Below are 27476 nucleotides of genomic sequence, written 5' to 3' on the forward strand. Positions count from 1 at the left end.
AGAAATTCATTCACAAGTGACATTATAATACCGCCATCCGACACATCTCTTCATTACGGGTTATTCCAGAAGATATAACACGGGCTTTTTATGTAATATAGTGTTCGAAAATGACACCCTGCAGAACGCTTCAACACAAGCCTTCAATTTAGTGGATTGTGGTTAATGCGTAATATTTTATGTGGATATGATCAAGCCTACTGGGTTCTGTTTATCTATGTGCTGCAGGTTTTTCTATGAGGCCAAAGCGGTTGTAAACTATTGATGGCCTATCCTAAGGGTAAGTAATTCTAGCAGATGCCCTGTTTCTTGGCAGGAAGCAGACAACTCCATTCTTAATGCAGTGGCCAGGCTTGGTATTGCAGCAAAGCTGTCATTCATTTCAAGCCTGGCCACTGCAGTGGGAACGGAGCTGTCTGCTTTCTGCGGAAATTAGCTCAGTAAACAAGCACACTGGCCTGGCAGCTGATCCGCAGGGGGTCCGAGGCAAGGAATTCCTGCCAGTGCGCTCTTGATGACTTATCCTGAGGATAGGCCACCAATAGCGCACAACTGGAAAACCCCTTTAAGGGTGCATGAGACAAGGACAAAGGGGAGGTATAGAAGGTCCATCGGTCCATTAATATCATTGAGTGGTGGTAAGCTTGTGATAGTCTTGAGAGAGCAGTTTAGTGAGTGTGACTAGGGCCAGCGCCTAGGGAGGCTCCAATCAAGGGGCGGCTCCATGCCAAGTGATTATTTAATATGTAAGCTCACAACTGCACTGAAACCACATAAACTGGTACCTTTTGCCTTAAACCTCTTCTTTAGTAAACTGCACGGTGCTGGGCGCACGGACAGCAGTATATGAACCCTTCCACCCTAATGCCTTCGCCTTGGTTCCTCTATTATTTAGAGGTGCACTAGAGAGGATGGGACGGGGAGGATTATCCCGGAGACAGTCACAGCTGTCAATCAGCGCGCTGGAGCGGCTCCATGGGCAGAGAACAGAACATTTGAGCTTGAGGTTTTGCCTCCAGAGCTGCATGGAGGATTAATAATTGACTTTCACAGACCTGCTGATGATAGAACTGGCCAGAGAAGTAAGTGTACCCCCTCTCGCTGCATCCTACCTGGCACTGCCAGTGGTTTTGCATTGGCAAACTCCCTTTAATCTAAAGGCACCTGCCCTGGTTGTAGATTTTTTACTCCGCGGCACATCAGCAATGTATGAACATACTCCCCATACTAAACTAGATGGCAGTTGACATTCTTTGATGGCACGTTCACTCTTTATTGACCTCTCTTAAGGATATAGCAACCATATTGGAGAACGATACAGTTGAGCGAAAAAGAATGTGGTCATTGTATGTTGGCTGCATTCCTTACATGAGAGTTCACAGGGGCACGCAGGAGCCGTACATTAATCAGTTGTGTTTATAGAAGAAAACCTGGGATGCAAATAAGAGATGGTACAATGCCCCTGTAGCGCCACCTACTGGAAGGTGCCTTCTCTATCGGCCAATGTTCGACCTTCTAATAGGCCTTGCAACACGGCTAAGAATATAAGCAAAACCAGACTCCTCTCCAGAAGCAAAGGAGACCGATCTACAGAGACTGTTGGCTGTTTCAGCATTCCTGACCCTCACCAGGACACGGTAAGGTTCTGGTTGGCTGGGTGAGAGGCCATTAATGTGGGCCCTTGGGGTAATGTTTGTCCTTGTGGCAGCACCAAGCAGGCATGAAGAGACCCATAGGCCATGCAATGCTTCTCTGGGAAATTTGGCATGCAAATGAAAGATGCTCTGCAGCGCCACCTACTGGAAAGTAGCTTCCTTATAAATCAATATCCAACTTTCTAACAGGCCTTGCAACATGACTAAGGATAGAAGGCAAACAAGAGACTTCTTCAGAAGTAAAAGGCCCCCCATCTACAGACAGCTGTTTCGGGGTTCTTGCTTCTCATCAGCATACAGTAGGGTTTTGAGGGCTATGTTGAAGAGCATTGCATGGCCTATAAGTCTCCTCAGACCTACTTTGCGGTCTCCTCAAGAAGAAACCGTACCCTCTTGAGCCACATCACAGGCCTCTCACCCCGCCAACCAGAACCCTACTGGGCACTGATGAGTACCCTGAAACAGCCATCTGTAGATGGGGGGTCTCTTTCCTTCTGGAGGAGGCTCTGCTTTGGCTTATATCCTCCTTAGACATGTTGTATGACCAGGTTGAAGGTCAGACATTGATTATAGTGAGACTGCCTTCCAATAGGTGGCGGTACAGAGGCATTCTACCATCTCCTATTTGCATACTAAATTTCCAAGGCCAGACATGCATGGCCTACAAGTTTCCTTACACCTACTTAGAGCTCTTCCCAAGAAGCTGTACTCCTCCTGACCGACAGAAGGAAAGCAATGGTAGAGCTGGAAGAGCTTAGAGTCTCCTCTGCTCTACCTGTTGGTGCAGCCAAAGACCCAGTAAGCATCTGAGATGTCCTCCAGACCTGTCCATGTTATATCATAGGGCTCACCATGAATATATTTGACTTCTATCAATGCAAAGCGCCGGCACAAACGGCCCGGGTTAGAAGCAGATGTTTACACGCTTGTGTGCCGTCACACATGATTAATGGAAACCAAAAGGCTTTGGCTTAATTAAAATTGATTGCAATTTACAAGGAGTAATTTGTCACAACACCTCACAGATATCACACATGAGGTAAGCTGCGGGAACGGATCGCTGAGATGAATCCCGACGCTTCGCCGCACAGGCGAGGTTCTCGTTATTCATTCAATTTAAGGAATATTTTGGTTATTCTTTTTAGGAGTTTCTTTCTATCGGGCACAGATCCGAGGCAGGAAGCAGAATACAAGAAGCAGCTTCACTGGAACCTCATTGCTGAGCAGCTGCCAGCGGGTGTGAAGGGTGTAATATGGTTACACTGGTTTATATTTTGTACTGTGTCTTTAACTGGATGCGGGAGTGAGGTGATGAGGTATCTGTGAGGAACAAGAAGCCAAGCAGTTGGGCTGCTATGCCACATGAGGAGGGTCTGGGGATACTCCCCTGTCTGAGGGAACGATAACAGCCTTATGGGCACAAGTGACTCTGCATCACCTGCATGAAGGACGGAACGGGGATCTCCATCCAGAGACTGTCTACCTCACGCTTCACTCTATATACCCAATGGTATGGACCACATAGGCTATCTGCACCATCTTGGATCATAAGCCCAGAAGTGGGCTATTTCTTGGACTGTTAAGTATTGGTCCCGACAAACCAGATTTTCTGAGGACATTTCTCCTGGCCAATGGGCACCTAATATACAGTCTGCAAGTTGCAAAGAAATACAGCCGCTGCCTTTGGGTCCCCACTTTGTTGATGGCCCAATTTACAGCCAGAGTACACCCTGAGACCTGAGCCCCTTTGGCTTAACCTTGAGCACAAAGGCTGGTTAGTCCCTTCACCTACTTATGTCGACCAGGAGACAATGGTGACCTTAAAAGATTTCTGCCGAGCACTCCCGGAGCCGGTCCTCCATTGTAAGTCCACACACCGGAGATTCCCCGACGCCTGACACCGGCCACACTAAGGCCTTAAACAGCCTGCGAAGCGCTGGCATAGGTGGGAGAGGAAAGCTGGGTGTGCGCTGTACTTCTAAGAGGTGGGCTGAGTGTGCGCTCCCTATGGGTCCGGGCAGTGCTAGGAGGATCGGTGTAGCGCCATCACAGGACACTGGCAGCCATCACACATGATAAGGCTAAGAAGGTAGGAAGAATCCTGAAGATCTTCATCGCTAATTAAGGCTTTGAAGAGTCATCGACCGACCCTAAAAACAGGGCACGCGGCTGTCCCGTCTGTCCGCGATCGAACCTTACAGCTTTGTGCAACCGTCTAGAAGAAAAGAACCTTCCGCCGAACAAACATCCGCCATATTAGCTCGTCGCACCTTGTTGCTGTACCTGTCAGCTTCTCTCCCGCTCGCCGCTCATTCCTAAATCTGTGTTAATTCGCGAGCCGCGGGTGTAATTGCCTAGAAATAATATCTGTCATAACTCCGGCAGCCAAGTGCACGAAGGATTCAAGATGAACTCAGAAGTCGGAAGCGACGATCTTCAATGGCTTTCCAGCAGATAAAACACGGTCCGGCTAAGTGCGAGACGCCCGCGTCCTCGACATCAAATACGACGACTTCTCTCTTTGCCTTCATCGGATTCTGTGTTTGCTGCTGCGGAATGTGAGAATTACACCGCGCTAAATTCAGCATAGAAGCGGTCCGCCTGACGCGGCGCTGCGGATAAGAGTCACGCAATGAAGCAAGATGGAAGCCAGGCTGATGGGCGGCTATATATAAAGCGCATGACGCCGGTGGAAGAATTCGCCTGGAATGAGATAGCTGTCATATCTTAACTGTCTTAACTCTTTGCTCAAACATATTTCTGTCTCCAGATATTGCGCTTATTTATTAGGACTGTCAGCTGATCTGCCAAGGAAAGAAACGCTGATGTAGTTTATGGAGCCGTTACTGTTGTGCGGGAATTAACCCACGGTATGCTGGAAGGGATCTGCTTCATCTCATGGAATTCTTACACCTCCCAACAAATCCCCATATTGCAAAACAAGAAGTACGACGGCTGAAGCTTCATTATCCAAGGAGGTTTCTAACTCTGCTGTGGATGGAAACAACTAATCACTGAAAGGGGTCGGAGGAGGATGTCAGGAATCGTTCTGACCAACAGGCTGCACAGTCAGCTGAATACAACGCTGGAGCTCCAACTGTGTCTGAACACACAACTCGTTGTTCCTTAGCATTCAGCTGATTTCTGCAGGAAGCAGACAGCTCCGTTCTTACTGCAGTGTCTAGGTTTGGTATTGCAGGCATTGATGTCAATGGGAACGTGGCCTGCAATACCAAACTTGGCCACTGCAGTAAGAATGGAGCTGTCTGCTTCCTGCAGAAATTAGCTCAGTGCACAAGCCCAAAGAACAGCTGATTGTCGGGGGTCCCTGGCAATAGACTATTTAAGACATATCCTGAGGATAGGCCATCAGCAACTGGACAACCCTTTTAAATATCATCAGAGATATTGTGAATTATAAGTACACATGGTATATGGAAAGTAAATAGGTCCCTGTGGCCAGGATTCAGTCAGTGCTGCTGCAGCGGAACGGGGTTGATTCTGCAGCGTGTGCACGGCTTCCTGCAGGCCCAATTAGGACGTATGCGGCAGTTGCAGCAATGTTGGAACAAGTCAGCTATGTGCGGCTACATCCTCGGTCCCAGCTTTCTTTGGCCCGGCTCCACCCTGGCACTGACAAGATAACTGTTCCAAACTGTTCTGACTCTATGAGGGGTGCAAGGGGGATGGGGGAACAAAAGAAACACATTGTTGGAGTCAGCGAGGCCACAAAGTTGTGCAACTGACCCCCCTGACACGCTGACACGGCAGGTCCTACGCGGCGCACACAGAGCCCCTATAGACCTCGCGCCTCCTGCCAGCTTCCATAATGCATATGTCTGTAGCTCCCTGGATGATGGCATCTGACCCGGCGGTAACATCATTCTTCCTCAGCAGTGTTTGTCACAAGACATTGTCAATGGTCACACTGATACAGGAAGCAGGACGCGAATTCTAGATGCCGAGCGCAATCAGACGCCATCACGTTCATCGCTCCGATAAATATCACTATTATTGGGCATTAATGTATGTATGACAAGTAGTGAGCGCAGCGAGGAACGCAGCGCCATAACTCCCTGCCCTACTGAGCTCTCACGCAAGACCGTCGAGCCATAAATCGCCAGCAGGGAGGAAAATGCATCCATTGTAGATGTGTCGGTTCACAGACAGGTCATGCTAGCCGGATCTGTAGGTCCTCCGATGACCAGTCACATGGTGGGATCTACTGTATGTATGCACGGATGAAGGAGGGCCGAGGGCTCATGGGGTCAGACGTCGTCCCAACTGACTCGCTTACTTCTCTGGCTCATACAGACTGTTTAGGCTGCCGATTCTCAGCTGACTCGAATGTCTCTGATAAGCGGTGACCGCTCACGGGTGTTCTGTGGTCTGTCCGTGTCGGATGTTACCAACGACTGCTTAAACTCTAGTGGTATTTCATAGGCTTCTCACCAGTCAAGCCGGCAACCTGCTGCTCATGGACGGGGTGATATTACCCCGAAACTGTCTGTCCGGGATCGGTGATCTGTCCCTTCTGGGGAAGACTCTGGCTTTGCCTCACTGTTACAAGGCTTGTTAAAAGGTCTGATGTTGACTTGCAGGAATGCCGCCGTCTAACAGGTGTCGCTGTAGAGGCATTGCTCATAGAATCATGGACTGGTAGAGTTGGAAGAGTCCTCCGAGTCATCAGCTCCAACCGCCTGCTCAGTGCAGGATTCACTAAATCATCCCAGACAGATGTCTGTCCAGCCTCTGTAGACTTCAATTGCAGGAGAACTCACCACCTCCTGTGGCAACCTGTTCCACTCATTAATCCTCCTCACTGTAAGAAAGTTTTTTCTAATATCTAATTTGATGCTTTATCTTCCCATTTGCGCAGTTCTGTCCGTAATATGTAGCCGGGGTCCGGGCTTCCCACAAAGATTCTAAAGTGTGCTCAAGTGATGTCATTATTGTCATTGTCCCAGAAATTGTATAAGTGTGGAGGAAGCTCTCCTACTCTCCCTCCACCGCAGTGACGGTGGCTCTGATGGCGGCGCCAAGCCCTGCCCACTGAGAGCTGAGCTGCCAGGATAGAGAGGCGTGCAGGCACTGCAGATTTAAGCCCTGCCCACTGACAGCTGAGTTGCCACGGGAGAGAGGAGTGCAGGCACTGCAGATGTAAGCCCTGCCCACTGACAGCTGAGCTGCCAGGATAGAGAGGAGAGCAGGTGCTGCAGATGTAAGCCCTGCCCACTGACAGCTGAGCTGCCAGGATAGAGAGGTGTGCAGGCGCTGCAGATGTAAGCCCTGCCCACTGACAGCTGAGTTGCCACGGGAGAGAGGAGTGCAGGCGCTGCAGATGTAAGCCCTGCCCACTGACAGCTGAGCTGCCAGGATAGAGGGGAGTGCAGGCGCTGCAGATGTAAGCCCTGCCCACTGACAGCTGAGCTGCCAGGATAGAGAGGTGTGCAGGCGCTGCAGATGTAAGCCCTGCCCACTGACAGCTGAGTTGCCACGGGAGAGAGGAGTGCAGGCGCTGCAGATGTAAGCCCTGCCCACTGACAGCTGAGCTGCCAGGACAGAGGGGAGTGCAGGCGCTGCAGATGTAAGCCCTGCCCACTGACAGCTGAGCTGCTAGGAGAGGAGTGCGGGCGCTGCAGATGTAAGCCCTGCCCACTGACAGCTGAGCTGCCACGGGAGAGAGGAGTGCAGCGCTGCAGATTTAAGCCCAGCCCACCGGCTTATGGTGAGGCCAGGAAAAGGGACTGACAGCACTGTAAAGCACTGAAGAGAGGAGGCTTTGTCTCCTTGCTGATGTCAGCGGTGACACGGCAAGCACGTCACCGCCACGAAGAACAGCTGCAGTTATGAGGTCCACATGTTGGGGTTCGGGACTGTGCTGGTATTTGCAGCGCTCCAGTACTGCAGTCCCTGTCAGCATAGTGTATGCCCCAGCAAATCTGGTCTATATAAGGGGGTGGTCTGCTCACAGAGATGGTCTTTTGGAGGGGTTTCACCGTACGAGTTACGTTAATGGCACATGTTTACAGATTTTGCTTTTGGGGTCCGGGAGCGGCACTTCTGATGAGAGACAATGATACAGGCTGAATGGGCAATGTATATAGTGTGAAGACATAGAAATGGTGCGCCGCGGTCGTTCCATTAATAGCGTCTCATGAGCTTATTGGTCTACATAGTAAAACCCAATGTCCTCTGCGCCCCCCATGATGAGACCCATAAGGGTCCCGGATGATATCTGACTTCATCTATTATATGGAAGAGCTATTATTGCAGGGCTGCTAGAAAGAAACCCACTACATCACCCCCCCCCCCCCTCCCCGGCAGCCTCTACAGTGATTAACCCTTACACCCCCCCCCCCCAGCTCCTTCAATGATTAACCCTTTCTTCCCCCCAGCTCCTACAATGATTACTCCTGGAATATCTGAGCAGTCACATTCCTCCTGTATATCTCCTTTGGCTTCATGGACAACATCACCTTATCAGTCTTTGGGGGAAAAACTGACAACTGCACAGGAGCAAAAAAGCTGCCGTCCACTTTGTGGGCCGTGGGATAATAAAAGGCGGTTATCTTGCGGGTGACATCACTTTGTACATTGTTTGCTTAGTGTCAGTGATAGTGATGAAAGTTTTCTTTAGATTAGCTCGTTACCGCCAGCTGTTTGCTCACATGAAGGCCGTGAATTTCTCGAATCCCCTGTGAGAAGGCGGCAATGGTGGACGAGTCCAAAGCTGAAGTAGGCGTCCATTGACTGGGGTCACTCATGGCCGGGGGCCAACTGTCTGAGGACTTCGTTACAGTTAATCATTGCATTCTTGTAACAACATTCCGTAAATTAAATATCCCAAAAAGTGAAAAGAAACTTTGTATCTGTCTCACTTGTCTCAGCTGGGAGAGTTGGGATAACTGATTCTATGGGCATTCACACCTCCCAACGGTCCCCAAACCAGGGGGCTGTTGTGGATGTCGGGGGTGACCCCCTGACCCAGGAGGCATGCCTGAGGTCTCAAGGACAAGTATACCTGCAGGACCCAGATATTGCGGTGCAGTAGGGAGTCCTCAGCTCCATGCCCACCATTCATCCACACAGTAAGGTCATCCTATCTGCGGAGACGGGGAAAGGCGGCTATTTATGTTGTTATTTTAAGGGGCACTTTTTCTGTGATGGGGGCATCGCTAGCAGCTTCATGGGGCACTACAGGGGCATTTCTGTTGTTGATGGCATCATACTTTGGTGGGAATATCACTAGAGGAACTTTTACTACATGCAGGCACTAAGAGGGAATCTCTGCTTTGTGGGGACATCATAGTGCGGTGGGGTCAATAAGGGGGGCATTACTACTAGGAGGAGGTACTAAGGGGTAGGGTATCACTGAGGGCACATTTTCTGCATGAAGGCACTAAAGAGGAATCTTTGCTGGTGGACATGATACTCTCTCTGGTGATGGCACTGAAGGGGGCATCACTACTGTAAGAGGGCACCCAGGGGGCATCCTTACTGTATGGATACCCTATTACTGTCTGCTGCCCAAAGAGGGCACAATTAAAGTATGAGTTTCACAAAGGGGCACTACTATTATGGGGAGCACCAAGGGGGCTGGCTGTGGTCAGAGGTTGATACCTCACACAGGAATTGTCCCTCTTTTCATCCTTTGAACATTGGGATTTCTTGGCTAATTGACTGAAGGTCATACCGTTCTCTACACGGTGCGGATACCGAGCGCTCCAAGAGATGACAGCGCTGCGGGATTTGGGGCGGCGCCTGCCTTCAGTGTGCCGTATCATTTTTAATGTATATATATATATATATATATATATATATATATACACATCCCCTAGCACTATAGGGCGGAGCCACAGGAAGAGTAAGGGCTGCAAGCAGCAACTCCGGATGACAGCAGATTTGGCGGTTCGAGGACGGGGTGCAGCTTGAACCCAAATAGTGGATTAATGTTTAACTTGCTGAGCGTGCGTTCACACGGTTGAGTGCGAAATTAGTCTGAGAAACTCGGACCGATATCGCACTCTCGAACCTGCGATTTCTGAGGCGAGCGCGGGGCACTTTGTGAGAAAAATACGTTGCGTCTCTGCGACTTGCGTCCTCCACTGCGGATGTTACAACAGAAAAATAGAAAAAATGCTTCTACATGCGATGTGATTTTTGCTGTAAATAATGGCAGATTCCGGAACAGAAGGGCGCACGGCGATTTATCAATCTCAGACTATCGGCCCAAGGAAAAATCTTTCACGTGAATAAAAACATGAAGGGCTCACACCCACGTGCGCTTTTTTAATGTTAAAAATGCAAGTTTCTGCTTTGCAATTTTTGCGCGATGCGTTTTTAACATTAGAAAGTCCCATTGACAATCGCGTTAAAAAAACGCAGCGATATCGCAGCGTTCACAAAACGCACGTGGGTAAGAGCCCTGAAAGCGTATCACATTCATTTAGATATTGCGCGTGAAGGTCATCTGTGTGAAAGCACCCTCCGAGCGCGCCCATTAAGCCCCAAAAAATCAGACCAATTATTTCGTGACTTTTCTGCGCGATTTTCAGACATTTTGCATCTGATATTTACGCACATAAAAAAGGCACGATGGGCCAAAAGATTTCATTAAAGGTTCTGCCTCCTTTTTTATGGTCACCAAGGTCACATGCGATAGAAATGGATCGCAATCGCATTAAACAAGTGCACTCCGTTTTTTTTAATGCTACATTAAGCTTTAATGGGTGATTTATGTCTGACAATCGCACCAAAACAGGACACACCGTAAATAAGCCCCCCGTGCTTCCAGCCTCCCGAAGTCATGTCTTCTATTATAAAATGTTTGTGCAACTATACCCTCAGGACGATATTCCGCCCGGTTGAAGGCCGACGTGAGCGGGCACCTTCCCGGAGCGCAACTCCTATCAGCGTCAGCCACTTAGAAGGGGGCTACAAAGCTAGGACCCCCTTCCCCGAGGCCGGCCAGGAATAAACACACCAGCCCTCATCACTGCGAGTCCTTTATGAGCCACGTATGTATCGTACGGCTGGATAACCGCACGGCGGATGACGTTCTCCCGGAAGAAACATTGGGAACTAATTAAACAACCAGTAAAGAGCTGGATGGAATTTCCAACAGTACCGAGAACCACATGCGCCCGATCCGCGCAAGTTTCCGAGAGACACGCCGTCCTCCAGCCTGTTTACGAGTTGTATACGATCTGCCCCTGCTACACAACAATGAGCATCTCATTTCTGTATGGTTACACCCTTCATCCTCCATCCTCATCAATGACATCGCTGCCAGGAGCCTTCAGAAGAAATTCTCCTTCTATCTAGTGCAGGACATTAATTCGCGGTTTGCGCGATTCAGTCTGAGCCGGATCAATGGATACAGGTGGCTGCCAGACTGAAGCATTTCCTGAGCCAAGACAACTATGTGTTGAGGAAACGGCATTTTATTACTAGACTGAAGTTGAGAAGCAACGGACGCTTATGGGCCGAAACGCAAATGTAGCAGAGCTGCGGGGCATTCAGTCGTCTCCAGTTTTGCTCCATTCAGATGAATGCTGCTATACCAGACGCAAGTCACAGACAAGAGTGGCGCTGATTCTAGAGGAGAGCCGCCATGTTGGGCCACTCTTTAGCTTCTAACTCTGGTAATAAGTGTTCATTAGATGACAGGTAAACCCGTTGATTTCGGCAGGACAGGAAGGACACCCCAAATCAAGGAAGGAAAGGAAAGACATGGCGCTGCTGGAGACCGGGAGTCGAGGAGTGGATATAATGATGGTTTATTGGCAACGCGTTTCAGTCCTAGAGTAGCAGATTCTTCAGGCATTACTGGTAACTGGCCATGAAACGCGCCGCTAATAAAGCACCATTATATGGACTCCGCGACTCCCTATCTTTAGCGCCAAGTCTCCCCTTTCTTTGCTTCATTTGACTTGAGATGGAGGCGTTTCTTACTCTTCCCGACGGAGGTGCCAACAGCTGTTTTTTGCATTTCAGTGTGCTGTGCTTCTGCATTATGTTGCTGGTCTTGTCGAAGTGTCCATTACATGGAGACTCCTTCTTGCTATAGGACAGACATTCCGACTCTCCACCAATGGCAGATATTAGAGAAGAGAGGGATTGGGCTGAAGGATTTCAATATGTCCAATCCCTTTGTTCTCAGTAGAGATAAGCCGCTGCCAGAGGTGTTTGACTATGATTTATACACTACCCCGATTCAGAACACATGCACACTAAGCCAAACTGAGCGTATGGTGGAGGTTGGTACATTCAATAGCTGTTGGCTGAACGCTTGTTCTGTTGACAGCTACTGGATACGCAGGGCCAGTCTGAGGGCCCATTCAGAGATATTTGGCCTGCATGCTGTCCTTGTGTTCCACAGATGGCCCTGTTAGCCCATAAGGGCCATTCAACGTTCATTGTGAAAAAAATTCCTTTGTGCCTTATTGTCATTCATGTTCAAGGACATAAATAGGACAAACAATCTGCGGATCCATGAATATCAGACGGCACACGGCCGGTGTCCAAGTACTGTCCAACGTGAGTTGCGCCTGAGAACTTGCATTCACGTGTCTAAATATGGCCTTAGGTTTTTAGAAAAAACACATTTTCTTAGACCTGCGTTTAACATGTCGCTCTAAGTAACGACGGCACGGAATGAAGTGCGACAACTGCATTAAAAGGCTAAAATGTCTTATTTCATTTGCACATCTTTGGACTGTCCGAGCGCCTCAGTATGACATCTACGCCGGGTATAATCTGACAAAGACTTCAACTATAACTTATACCATAAACTATAGTAACTCAGATGGGCTGTGGAGGCCACGCCCCCTACTACTAAGCCCCGCCCATTCTGCTAAGCCCTGCCTGCCCTACTAAGCCCTTCCCCCCATACTAAGCCCAACCCCCTCATGCTAAGCCCACTCCTTTCTGCTAAGCCCTTCCCCGCATGCTAAGCCCAGCTCCCTCCTGCTAAGCCCTTCCCCCCATGCTAAGCCCAGCCCCCTCATGCTAAGCCCCACCCCTTCTTGCTAAGCCCTGCCCCCTCTTCAAAAGTTTTGAGGAAAGTCACTCATTTTGGCACACAAGTTGGCGTTCTCCTAAATGTGCAGCTTTTCTATATCAGAAACCTGCTGGCACCAACTATTTACAAATTCTTCCCCATCCACAGGATTTTCACAAGATGGGGGATAACTTGCTGATCGATGGGGTTCTCACTGCTGAGATCCTCACTGATTTTCAGTATAGGGGTCCCGCGTTCCCCGTTCTCCTTGCAGCAGATCAGCTATGAAGGAAGGCAGAAGACTGACACAACCGACATTTTATGGGTTCCATTTATGTCGTATTACTATGTAACAACAAATAACCGACTTCTTAGATTACATTACGGAGATGTATAACAAGAGCGCAGCACCTCGTCAGATAGTCACTCCCAATGCAGTCCGTGTTTGTTCCAGTGACGGCGGCAGATTTATTACACCTGCGAGCTGCCTTCAAGGTAATGAAATCAGACACAACAAGACACCCGACCAGATCAATATACACAATGTATGGGATGATCCTGCTTCACGTGGAATACTGATCTACAACATTGGCGCGGCCCTGATCTATGTGCTCTGTGTATAGACATGGCCTGATCACTACACGTGTCTGCAAGCGCTGCTGTATGAAGAGACCAAAACCAAAGTAGCACATTCAATAAAAAGTCATCCGCAGTGAAATCTAGAAGGGCCAAGACGAGGGGCGTAGATACAAGGGGGGCAGTTGATGCCTATAGGCAGGCGCCCTATTACTGATTGTGCATGAAGGCTCCTCGGAGTGAAACGTCTGCAACAGGCATCAGAATGGATGGCAACATAATAACTACAACACAATTCCAAAAAAGGTAGGCTGCTGTGTAAACTGTAAATAAATGTAAAGAAAGACTGAATGCACTGATTTGGAAATCTCATCTAACCATATTTTATTCCTGGTAGAGCAGAACATATCAGAGGGGGAGGGGAGACAGGGTATCATTTAATTAAAATGAAAATGAACTCGTTTAGAAATTGATGGCAGCCACACATCTCACTAAAGTTGGGCCAAGAGAGGCCGAGTCTCTCAGAAGCAGAGATGGTCAGAGGTTCACCAATCTGGGAAAAACTGTATTAAAATTGTGGGACAATTTCAGAAAAATGTTTCTCAATGTAAAACTGTGAAAACTTTGACTAGCCACCATCTACAGTACATAATATCATCAAAAGATTCAGAGAATCTGGAGAAATTTATGTGCACAAGGGACAAGGCCGACGATCAGAATTGGATGCTGGAGATCTTCGGGCCTTCCAGCAGCGCTGCATTAATAACAGGCATGATTCTGTAACGCCAATCACTGCAGGGCTCAGGAATACTTCCAGAAATCATTGTCTGTGAACGCAGTTCGCCGTACATTCTACAAATGCAAATTATAGCTGTATCCTGCAAAGAAGAAGCCATACAACACAATCCAGAAACGTCAGCGTCTTCTCTGGGCCAAAACTCATTTACAATGGACCAAGGCAAAATGTAGAACTGTTCTGTGCTTGGATGAATCAAAATTTGAAGTTCTTCTTGGAAACCACTGAGCCGTGTCCTGCAGGCTCAAGAGGAGAGGAACCATCCAGCTTGTTACCAGCGCACAGTCCTGCATCTCTGGTGGTATGGGGTGGCATTAATGCCTATGACAGTGGCAGCTTACACATCCTGACGGGCACTAACAGTGCTGAGACATATGTAGAGGTTGTAGAACAGGACGATGCTAAACCACATCCTGCATCCATCACAACAGCTTCACAGAAGAAGAGTCCGGGGTGAACCGGCCACCTGCAGTCCGGACCTTCCACCACATACTACATCACAACAGCGTGGCTTCACAGGAGAAGTGTCCGGGGTGAACCAGCCGCCTGCAGTCCAGACCTTCCACCACATACTACATCACAACAGCATGGCTTCACAGGAGAAGTGTCCGGGGTGAACCAGCCGCATGCAGTCCAGACCTTCAACCACATACTACATCTCAACATCATGGCTTCACAGAAGAAGAGTCCGGGGTGAACCAGCCGCCTGCAGTCCAGACCTTCCACCACATACTACATCACAACATCATGGCTTCACAGGAGAAGAGTCCGGGGTGAACCAGCCACCTGCAGTCCAGACCTTCAACCACATACTACATCTCAACATCATGGCTTCACAGAAGAAGAGTCCGGGGTGAACCAGCCGCCTGCAGTCTGGACATTTCACCAAGAGAAAACATTGGTCGCATTATAAAACAAACTATCCACCAAGGACACCCAAGGACTGTGGAGCCACTGGAATCCTACATCAGGCAAGAATGGGATAACATTCTACCCCAAAACTCCAGCAATTGGTCTCCTCACCTCACTTCCCAGTAGAGGGGATGCTACACAACGGTAGACACGGTCCCGACCAACTATTGTGAGACGTGTCGCTGCCATCAATCTCTAAATCAGTTAATTATTTTAAATGAAATAAAACAATGCCCCCCCCCCCCCTCTGATATGTTCTGTTCTACTGGGAATAAAATATGATTAGATGAGATCTACAGATCATTACATTCTGTTTTTCTTTACACTACCTAAATCGATTTACCAAATCCGCGTGGGTGTCCCGCACGTGTGATCCGCGCCCATAGGTATGCATTGGACACCCGCAGGTAAGTAAATACCTGCGGATGTCATTTTCATTTTTCCCTGCCGTGGGATCGCACATGTGGGAAATCCCCCGCAGCATGCTCCATTTTCTGCAGGTTTCCCGCACGGACGGCTCCTGCAGCCTTCCATTGAAGCCTATGGAAGCTGTCTGGATCCGCGGTACACCCGTAGCTGAATTTCTGCTCTGCCGCGGAGCGTGGGAGAGCAGTACTTTTAAAAAAGGGTGCACGGTGCATGCACACGGCACGCTTCTGGCGTGCCGAGCACATCCATTGGGCAGAAAAAAGAAGATGCGTCCGCGACGGACGGGAACCCGCAGCATCCAGACAGGTAAGTAAAATCTATTTTCAGGCCTAATGTCCGCAGGAAAGGAGGGACCCGCTGCGGGATTCTGCATGGAGAATCCGTGCGGGCCCGAATTTCCCAGTGGACATGAGGTCTTAAACATGAAGCAGAAATAGCACAATCAATTCGTCCTGCAGGCCGGTATGATTATCTTACAATGTCAGAATTTTTTTTTAATGTTTTTCCACTTTTGCACAATAAAACCATTTTTTGGAAATTATAATTTTTTTTTACATTGTTTCATTCAAAGTCCCGTAACTTTTTTTTGCCGTGGACGGAGCTCTGTGAGGGCTTGCTTTTTGCATGATGAGCTGTCATTTTTATTGGTGCCATTTTGGGGTACATACAGCTTTTTAAAAATCTCTTTATTGCATTTTTTGGAAGACAAAATAAAAAAAATAAGCATTCTGCCTCCGTTTTTAGGGGTTTGTTTTACGGTTCTTGCTGTGCAGGATAAATAGTGCATTCAATGTATTATACTGGTCAGATACAATGATACCAAATTTTTTTTTTTTCAATTTTATACAAAGAGGGGAAAGTGTGCAAAAAGGGTTTTTGTTTTTTTGTGTGTTTTTATCTACACTGTTTTTTTTTTTAAATTTGTATGTCCCTGTAGGGAACTTGAACCAGAAAAGCTTTCATCCCTATGATAATGCATTGCAATACTTCTCTACTGCACTGCATTATCACTGACAATAGCGATCACAGGCTATGGTAGGCGTCCAGTTGCCACGGCAACCCATCAGCCGTCCATACGTACATAGCGGAGAACCGATGACATCACAGAGGGGATGCGCTCCCTCTGTAAAACCTTTACATGTGTGCCATTCTCACCAATCCGCACTCTTGCCGCAGGAGGTCAGCTTTTAGTCACAGCTGGCTCCGACTGCGGGAGTGCTGTGGGGTAGAAGTATGTCGGTCACCTTAATATACTTCTATATGTGCGACAATATAAGCATTCCATCTGTGCATTTACTTTCCTCCAAACTTGCTCTGATCTGGAGATATAGCTGCAGATATAGTTTATGTGCCATATGCTAATTAGCAGCAGATCATGTGATGGGCGGGCTATCTTTGTGGGTGGTCCACTGCCTCTTCTTGCGGAGTGACTCCTCCGGCTCCGCCCACTGGAAGCGTCACACTTTCCACTTGCAATGTACTTGCGCCTCACCGAGCGAGCGTACGCATGCACCCTCATTGGGCCACACTGATGTCACACGCATGCGCCGTCATCAAAGCAGCACAGGGACATGACGTCTCCAGGGGGCAGAAGGTAGCACTTAGCAAGAAAGGGGGTAGATTTTACTTGTAGAGGCTGCGGTGGGGTACCGCTAATTAGCATATGGAGCGCAAACTATTTTTGCAGCAATTTCTCCAGATCAGAGCAAGTTTGGAAGAAAATAAAGATACAGAATACAGATGGATTCCTCATGCTGTCATATATATAAAAATATAGTATTTTAAGGTGACGGAGTTCCTTTAAAACATTTCCCAACCCCCTTGTTTTTGAGCAACTCAGTTCTTGTAGGAGGGCAGAACCAAATATTGCTGCACCCATCTCCGCATGGCCCACAGCAGCCACCTGGTCTGCCTATATACATGGCCCACAGCAGCCACCTGGTCTGCCTATATACATAGAGCTCACACTAAGCAGCTCATCTTCTACATAACCTTCCAGTAGGGGCATAACTATAGAGGATGCAGGGGATGCGGTTGCATCCGGGCCCAGGAGCCTTAGGGGGGCCATAAGGCCTCTCTTCTCCAAATAAGGAGGCCAGTACTATGAGTAAAGCATTATAGTTGAGGGCCCTGTTACAGGTTTTGCATCGGGGCCCGGAAGCTTCAAGTTACGCCTCTGCCTTCCAGAAAGGTTCTATGTAACACAGTGCAACAATGAAACAAAGTCTCCATAAACACTAAACATGTGCGAGCTGCTGCAACAATCAGACACTGTAGCAAAGCACATAGTCTCCAAATCATGGGGGTACTTTTTGTTTCATGTGACCATGAAGGCCTCATTCAGACGAGTGCTTTCTTGTGGGTACCAGCGACCATGTAAAGCAACGGATTCCAATATATTCTCATATATGGGCGATTTTTAGTTGCGAGAAAAAATTGCGACTGAAAATCGCCAAATTGCCGGTGCATTTCAGTCGCGATTTTTCCTCGCAGCATCAAAAGATAAGCCATGACCTATCTTTTGACGAAAATCGCAGAAAAAAAATGCGAGGGGAGGGAGTTTACCTGCGGCCGGCGCTTGTTAAAGAAGACAGCTGGCTCTTTTGAGCTATTTAAGCTAAATAGAGCCATTCTGCCGACCGCCGCTGCAGTGTCCTTTTCACTCGATATGGCCATGTGAATGGACAAGAAAACGCTAATTCCTTTTGGAATTAGATCGTGGCAATGCAATGTTGCCACTATTTTTTAACGCGATGCGACCTGCGTGAATGCGCGTCTCTCGTGTGAAAGAGGCCTAAGGCTGTCATCGCTTGAAATGCGCAGATAAATGAGAGGAAAAGCAGGTGATATGTAACAGGTAGTAGGAGATTACGAAAGAAATAATTTCACATAATCAAATCATTAGATATGATCAATAGATGACAGTGATATTTTCCAAGTGACACAGTGACTGTTCTCTCCATCCACCAGCAGATGGCGCCCAAGACTATACAGAGACTCCACTTACTTGCATTCTCTGTCTTCTAAGTCAAAGTGAGGGTTGAAGTTGATGAGGATCCTCTGGTCCCGTTTGGGGGACTTTATCTTTAATATCCATTCACATTTTTGGGATGGGGTATATGAATTTGGATATCCAGGGGAGACGACATAACCGGGTTCTTCGATCAGTATAGTATCACCACATTTATCTGCTGCATTGAAAAGAAAGAAGCACAAATCAGAATATTATCACCTTGGGAGTCACTGATAGGTCCATATAATTGGATCTCTAATTGCATTTTATTTTTCCAGCTCCATTTTTTTTGTACTTGTCTGGGGAAAAATTATTTAAATGTTAATGCAGTAAAATGTCAACTAAATAGCAGCAGGCCTTCTCCAGTTTGATGGGAGCGATTCTTGGTTTAATTGGAACCTGTGATGTAAATTAACAGACTCTACAATATAATAAGGATTCATTCCCTAAAAAATAAGATATATCTCCGAGTTCTGCAGTGACGAGTCTCAGGGGCTCTTCAGTCTGGATGATTGCAATCTCATTAGTGAACATGCTTTAAGTGGCTATACACTAAAATATGCAGGCTGACCCCCTGTCTGTCGATGATAAACCCTTTTGCTGGGTCATTTACCATCAGTATGTGTTTAGGTGAGCAGACTCATCCTTTGTCTCATTACTTGTATGAAGAAGTTTAGTACCTTCCTTGATGCCCAGACACTAAACACTTTTTATCTCACTCCAGAGTTAAGTAGATCAAAGCAGCAGATTCCTCACAGCAGGCCTCCCTCACATCTAGCAAACATGACAGGTATGCAGAATGAAGAACTAAACCCCCTTAAAATCTATGAAATGACAAGATAAGGGGGAAATTAGACTAAAGTAAGCCAAGCTAGGAATCTTTTATCCATAGACGGAATGATTGCCCCAGGTGGAGGCCAGGTTGCCAACCTGAATTTTTTTCTTCTGGACAACTTATCCAAAGATCACGGACAGCCAATATGTTTTTTATGGACGCGATGCAATACCCTAATAAGTCAAATGCTGATATCATCTCATTATCAGCATTTAGTGTGAACTGCAAAATGACCACGATTACAGTTCTAATAACCCGTTCAAGTACCAGGGGGGCACCAACAAGCCTCTCTGCCTTTACCAGCGTCACCAAATGAATTTTGAAGGTGCAGTGCTAAATAAGCTGATTGTTCTTATTACTCAATACCCAGTAGAGAACTGAACGCCTCATACGCAAACCATAAGCATGCAAACTACTCTGTGGACTTCTGATCGTCCACTGAACTTCCATAATTCCCAACATACAGCCCTGTGTAAAAGTTTTAGGCATGTGTGGAAGAAATGCTGCAAAGTAAGAATGCTTTCAAACATAGAAAGTGCCTGATTGACTCCATATAGATTCTGCAGGAGGAAAGCAACTCCCAACATCCAGTCAATGTCATTAAGAACTATCTCCAGCGTTGGGAAGAACAAGGAGTCCTGGGAGTGATGATATGGCCCCACAGAGCCCTGATCTCACATCATCCAGTCTGGAATTACATGAAGAGACAGAAGGATTTGAGCGAGCCGACATCCAGACAATATCTGTGCTTAGTTCTCCAAGATGTCTGGAACAACCTCCCTGCTGAGTTCCTTCAAAAACTGTGTGCAAGTGTGCCTTGAAGAACTGAGGCTGAAGGTAAAGCTCGCTCACATCAAATACTAATGGGATTTCCATTTCGCTTTTGTTCGGTCACTTTGCATTCTGTTGCAATTGACAAAACAAACTATTAACACTTCTGTTTTTGAAAATATTCTTTACTCTGCAACATTTATTTCCACACCTGCCTAAAATGCTTGGAAATGGAAAGACATCTTTCAAGGCTGGAAACAATGTCAGCTCTGCAGCCTATGCACATCCTTGGTGTTTATTAGAAGTTTACCCCCTGCTTGCGCCTCCTCAGACAGAGAACACTTTGCTTAACAAACACTGTAATGAAACTCATATTTCTCACTTTAATTCTTGACAAGCTGCATCCACAATGGTGGGAGCTCGATGCATTTTTCATGTGCATATTCTTTCATTTCCAATTGACCTGGTTTTCCTGTAATAAAAATCTGTACATTTAGAAATTCATGCTGAGAGCCAGAGATGCTATTTCCCTTCCACGGGGAATCTATTAAGGAATAGGATAAAGAAGGGGAAAGGAGCACTGGCCACATCATTAATGAGACAAGCCATGTGTACGGTCTTAGCGGCTCATTGGTGCTGTTTACCTCCATGCATCTGGATGGTTGTGCTATAAATTGCGCTAAAGCAAAAGCTGACAAATCCCTGATGTTCAGTTCTGGAGAGGCAGAAAACCATCCATGCACAACACAGCTGCACAGACAGCCATAGACTGAAAGATCTGTCCTACGATACAGTCAGTGTAATTACTCCACCTATTTATTTCCTCTTGCTTATATAGCGCCAACATATTCTGCCGCACTGTACCCAATTTATTAGGATTTCATAGGAAGCCAATGAACCTATTTGTAGGGTTTGGGAAGACTCTGAATGCAGACATCAGTTACAACCACTTGAGGAATACAGTACTGTGCAGAAGGTGCAGACTGAGATACATCTGCTGAGAAGAGGCTCATACTGACTGTGGAGAGGACTCTGGAAGTGATATGGTCTCATTAAAGCCTCCTCCTTACCCTAAAAACAGTATGGCAGAGGGATCTGGCATCTGCTACTGACAAGTGACATAAAGCAGTCTTGTTCCCAGTCACTTGACTGAGTCACTTCAGTCAACATTAACACAAGATTCTGTACCATCAATGATCCTTAATCTGTGACTTCTGTAAAAGTGACCCAGTAATAAGATAATGGGGTTTGTATCTGGCTTTGCTCCATTTCACCAGTACAGGACATTAATAGCTGGAGCTGGTAAATGGCCTTTGACCATTAGGCCTAAATACACATAATAAATAGCTTTTACAGACTGTGGTATCTGGATCCAGGGAGCTTCATCCTAGAGGTCTGTTACTTTACATGGTGGGTTAATGGCATGACTGACTCCACTAAGGTCATTAAACAGTCCCTAACTGCTCCGCTAGATAATAGTGTCTGCAAGTAATACGGTTTAGCAAAGTGCTGTTCTGTATCAGCTATTTCCTGGCAAGAATGTGCCTAGTCCATTATTCTCAATTTATTAAATCGCTCCTTATCCATCATGATACCAATAAGGCAAAATCAGGAATAACCATGGAGAAACACTGGCAAACGCAGTGCCTAATGATGAGAAACTTACTAGCATTAGTAGTCACCATTTATACTGACACAATGTAACATTTGCCATGTCTAGCAGCTGTCATAGGCAATATACATTCAGTATTTGGAGACTTTGTATATTCATAATGTATTGAAAAAAGCTCAATTCTAAACAAACAATGAACTTTTGTGTACAATGTAACTCATCTAAGACTTCTGTTACACAAATATCAATCATACCACAATATACACAAGTGTAGTGCAGGAGATAATGAAGAAACGTCATCTATATATCCAAAACATACAGAATAGACATTTTAGACATCTATGTATCTGAAGCAAATATTTTGGAGTACATCAAGCACAAGGAACAAATAAACATGTTAAAGGCAATTCCCAACTTTTCCAGGTCAGTCTGAACTTCCAGGTTGAGTAGCTTATTCAGCCTACTATAAAGAGCAGCATGATAACAGGGTACTAGTGATAGATGAGCCTGGAGAGCTCCATTGAGAACAGATTGAATGGATGGGAACATCTGGAAGACTCACCTTCCTTAGTAGCACTGGTTAAATGGATGAGCATCACCCAGCAGCAGAAGAAGAGCAGCCGGTTATGCATCCTCTGGCTGGATTAGTAACAGCACGAGTGATAACAATCTCCTTGGAAATTCTATATTCCTCAGTCCAATTCCAGGAAAACACAAATAGGTCCTAAAAGAGCAGGGACTATTGTGCCTCAGTGTCCTGTATCCTGTCATTCACTTCAGGGTTTCCTCCATCACTTCCACACTTGGTGATGTCTTCTGTCTTGTGTTACCATCTCCAAACAGCAAGAAAAGGAAAAAAAAATACAAGCTCCTCCTTAAGCCACTTTGGGAACTGATAAGGAAACCAAACGACTCCTTGTTTTCCTGGAGAAATAAGGAAGGAAGGACAAAAATATGATTAATGAGCAGCTGTACAGCAAAGCGCACAGAGCCACCAAAGCTCACAAGAGCAGCCAAGCTAATGACTTGTCTCCTTTACATGTCTATCCCTGGGAGCTCTTTCAGGCAGTGTGTGCAAGCAGCATCTGGGCAAGCTCCAGTCTCAGGTCCCTTTGTTATATAGAGGGTCTTACTGGGCTGGGACTGGCAGCTGAGCCAACATCAAGGCATACATACAGTGCCAAAGAGACTCTACTCTGAGTCCCCCCAACCAAAACACCCAAATGTAATGGAGTTTTAACCTGAGATGAATTATATGGTTGACTTTCTATTGTCATACCCAAAACCTAGAGAAAATATCCATAACCCACCATGTAAAATATTGGTCCCACTCCCTATGAATGTTCCATAGAACAGGTAGCAGGGACTGTACTCCAGGCATTACATGCACCTTCCCTCCCTACTGCTGAAAACCAACAGCCATTCTGTATCTCTAAGGATCACTGACCACAGCTTGTAGAAGGACTCCGAAATAAGGGAGCTAATCCACCCAAGCCTGAACTTCAACTGCTTAGAGAAACCCCAGAGGTCTGCAGCACATTATTGAGAGCAGCCCCTGTGCCAGGTAAACCCAAGTGAAACTGACAAGGCATGACCTGCCCATCTGCATCAGGTAACAAGCTCTGTAATTAAAGGCAGCTTCCCTGCTCTCAGTGCATTTCTTCATTTTACAAACCACTGCCTCTTCTAACCCCAAGGTGTACCTCCTGCAAGTGCAAAGAGCCGACATTAAATATAATGAGAAGATAGACAGGAGGAGAGACTGGTGCTGCTGCTGACCGTTGGCACATCTGGAGCTCCTGGTCCATGCCACTGCTTGCTAAACCCTGCCACTTACAGTACAGAGAGCCCAGATCTACCAGCAAGATGGTACATCCTCCACACTAAGATAAGGAAGCTGCCGAGTGCTGACAATCAGAGACCCCAGCAGATGAGAAGTGCGAAGTTTGGGCACAATCCCTACCCTTTACACATGGCAAGGGTATGCCATAAATTGCTGCCCAAGTAAATGTCGCTCTGGTTCATGCATTCTGCACGTAAGCTGGGTATTCTGGAGGCAAGGATGGAGTGTGAATAGCAAACTGCCATGCATAGATTGTAATACACGAATATCGACATAAATGCAGTTTACCTTCAGCTGATGTCCCCCTTATGGTGAAGATGCCATGGCAGGGTGATGGGTGGTAAAGGCAGAGAATATAAGGGTGAGGGTCCTTGAGGTATATAGCTGCTCGCTGTGTGTTTGTGGCACTTGTACATGCAGGTCCTTGGAAGGATTTGTAAGATCACAGTTTGTCAGCACAGAAGGGATGGGAGGAACATGAGCAGAGAGAGGAAAGAGACAGCTGAGAGACTCACAGTCAGAGCCTCTCTGAAGAACAAGTCGGAGCTATCAGCTAGGAGGGTGAGGAGTACAACCCAGCGAGCGAGGAGGAGGAGGAGGAGGAAGATCACTGGGGAGGGGAGAAGGACTTGCTTTTATGATGACTGTGCAGATCAGTCACTTCTTCACAGCTCTTTCAGGGTTTGTAGGTAGAGGCTGCTTACTCAGTAACCCATGTAGAGGAGGTGAGGGCTGCAGACAGGTCCTACTCAGGTTGTCGCCCTCACCTCTGATTGGCATCTATGCCCTCTGGAAACGAAAGAGTTAAAGGGACATTTTAATGAGAATTCCACTACAAGGATCTGCCTTCACTCTTGATGGCATTGTGAGATTTTAACACTATACATTCCAGGGAGCACAAGGAACAGTGACTGGCATGTCACCTCCTGGGGGGTGAGCTGTTTACTCTGCACACTAGTAGCCAACAAAAGGAGTCTGCACCCCCGGGGTCTACAGAGAAGGAAGATTTTGCATCCCGGGGGTCTGGACATAAGGAAGAGTCTGGATCCAGAGGGGATGAGGAGAAGGAAGAGTCTGCACCTCGAGGGTCTGGAAAGAAGCAAGAATGTGCAGCCCGGGGGTCTAGCGAAAAGGAAGAGTCTGCATCCAGAGGGTCTGGGGAGAAGAAAGATTCTGCACCCCGGAGGTTTGGGGAGAGGGAAGAGTCTGCACCCCGGAGGTTTGGGGAGAGGGAAGAGTCTGCACCCCGGAGGTTTGGGGAGAGGGAAGAGTCTGTACCCCGGGTCTGGAGAGAAGGAAGATTTTGCACCCCGGAGGTTTGGGGAGAGGCAAGACTCTGCACCTCGGGGGTCTGGGAAAAGGGAGAGTCTACACCTCGGGGGTCTGGGAAGAAAAAGGGTCTGCACCTCGGGGGTCTGGGGACAGAGCAGCAGGATGCAGCACTCACAGCACTGCAAAGTGACAGATTGCTTTTGCAATTGAACATAGGACTGCTCAGGGACAGGAATGATTCGCTCACCGACCGACAGGGGGCAGACTTGTGCTCTGAATGAAGACGATTTATCTCATCCCCCATAACTGGAAATTTAGGAAAAGTGACTCCTGTGTGTAATTGGAAGCATTTATCTGCATACATGGCAGTAAATAGTGGAACAATCTGCAGGACCTCAGTAATAGCTGCAGGTTGATGATTGCCATTTTTGGGATGTAACTGCACCCTTCTAATCTCCAGTATAAAGATAACATATAGAAGGTGTATGTGGCTGATGACAACCCCCCTATAGGAAACCCTTCTTCATGCAGCATCATGTATGCGCTGCGGAGTACAGTGACCATATATTATTATATTAGTGCTTTATTATTATGTTTTTATTACACATTGATACAACTAGACTTTTTTTTCAATAGACATTCCCCCAGTCCCCGCGATGACTGCGCTGCGCATCGATACATTCTTCTTTTTCATCATTTTAGCTTATTATTAGACATTATTATTAAAGTAGCAGAAACTTTTAATCGCTTTTAAGCAGCTGGTGGTTTTATGACCCTCCTTTTTTCTTCCTGCGCCGCAAAATGATTTTTGCTGTTTTTTCATAACATATAGGGCAAGTTTTCCGAAGCCCTATATGTTATGAAAAACATATAGCGCTTCGGAAAATTCTATGAATTTTCATAGAATTTTTCCCATTCTTTTAATTAGGGATAATGAGTGCAGAAAGTAAAACATTTTTTGTTTAATTTATAGTTTTTTAAAAAAAATTAAAAAAAATTATTACATTTAAGCGAAAATGAAGTACAGGAAAAGGTTCGGCATTTTGTTTTGGACGCTTTGATCTATACTTTGTATAGGTGACTGCTGGTCGTATATACGTGACGACGGTTCAGGTCGGCGGTGGGTCATTTTCTTTTTTTGTGTATATATTTTTATTTGATTCTGTAATTTTTTAAACTTATTGTTGTAACTTTTTTTTTTTACATCTACATCCTCTCCATCAGACCTCTGGGAATTAGTCATAATGACATTTTTTCTTATTTTGCGGTTCCCAGCATCCACAGTCGTCCCAGTTACAGGGGAAAACATCCCCCTATAGCCATAGTAGTCACCATGAGAGCTGGGCTGGGGTCTGCAAAAAGCCTGCAGCTCTGACATGCCGGGGGCGGCCAGCGATCACGTGATCACAAATTCCCAGCAGAAAACAGCAATTGGATGAGTTGAAGTTTCAATGGTGCCATTTAATGTATTGGAAAACTTTTAAAAACTTCTAAGCGTTGTGAAATAGAAAACAAATTGCACCATTTTTGAGGGGTTTGCTTATACAGCGTATGACCCCGATAAAACAGATCCTGGAAGGCCATTTTAGTTTAAAAAGGAAGGGGTGTGTTGGACATCTTACAACCAAGAGCACTCAATGAAATTTTGTTCATGATATGGTGAAATATTGCCTTTGCCTGCTGGTTGCTATGGGAGCCTTCGGCCTTCTAAAGGCTCGCAGCGCTGCCATGGCTGACTGCCTATCAGGAGATGCCTGTGATGTCATATGATAGAATGCCTGTCAGATCGTGGTATAATGTAATACTATGGTATTGCATTATACTGCAGGAGCGATCAAATGATCACACGTTCTTGTCCCCTATGGGGACTAAAAAAAAAAAAATTGGAAAAATGAGTAAAAAAACTTTTATTAATTATTAGAAAAAAAATAAAATAAAGTAAAAAGAAATAACTTTCCCATTTTTATAATAAAACAATTAAAGAAACCTATTTGGTATTGCTGCATTTGTAAAAGGTCTATCAAAGTAACGCATTACTTGTTCCGCACAGTGAACGTCATCAGAAAAAAATACATAACGCCAGAATTGAGCTTTTTTTTTGGTCACCCCCATTTCCATGAATATTTTTTATAAACAGCTAAAGTCACATGAACTACAATACAAGACAAGTCACATGGTACCACTAGAAACTACAGGACATTCCGCAAAAAAACAAACCCTCACACAGGTATGTCGACGGAAGAATAAAAAAGTTATGGCGGCAGAAAATAATTTTATTTTTTTCCGAACATATTCTGTTTTTTAAAAGTAGTAAAGCAAAAAAAAAAAACACCATAAATTTGGTGTCGAAGTAATCGTACCGACAGGCAGAATAACGTTAGTGTGTCATTTTAGCTGCAGTGCCTATACTGTAAAAACAAGACCCCCTCAAAAGATGGAGGAATTGCCTTTTTTTTCATTGCACTCCACTTAGAAATGCCAAAGTTTTTCAGTCCATTATACGAGACATTACAAAGTATCACTGAAAAACACAACTCTTCCCACAAAAACACAAGAAGCCCCCCGACAGCGGCAGATATGGAGAAATGAAACAGTTAGGATTTTTTGAAAGTGGGAGGGAAAATGATAATGAAAAAGAAAAAAAAAGGCAATCTTTAAGGGGTTAAACGCAGTCAATCAGTGCGGACATTTGTCTTCGTTTCGCTCAGCATACCTTTCTATGGTTTTTTTTGTGGTATTAAAAAATATAGTCTAATA

The 27476-nt window shown here is 46.3% G+C and overlaps 1 protein-coding gene across 1 annotated transcript in view; it reads right to left on the reverse strand.

The window, feature by feature from the left end:
* NRP1 (neuropilin 1) overlaps positions 1–23964 on the reverse strand; it is a 186358-nt gene extending 162394 nt beyond the window's left edge. The window contains exons 1-3 of the mRNA XM_066585201.1: positions 23736–23964; positions 22167–22528; positions 18381–18564 (exon numbers count right to left, since the gene is read on the reverse strand). Coding sequence (XP_066441298.1) covers positions 18381–18564; positions 22167–22236 — 254 coding nt within the window. The 5' untranslated portion in view covers positions 22237–22528; positions 23736–23964. The remainder of the gene's footprint in view (positions 1–18380; positions 18565–22166; positions 22529–23735) is intronic.
* Positions 23965–27476: the final 3512 nt, after the last annotated feature.

Source organism: Eleutherodactylus coqui, chromosome 12 (assembly GCF_035609145.1).
Source record: "Eleutherodactylus coqui strain aEleCoq1 chromosome 12, aEleCoq1.hap1, whole genome shotgun sequence".
Classification (NCBI taxonomy): Eukaryota; Metazoa; Chordata; class Amphibia; order Anura; family Eleutherodactylidae; genus Eleutherodactylus; species Eleutherodactylus coqui.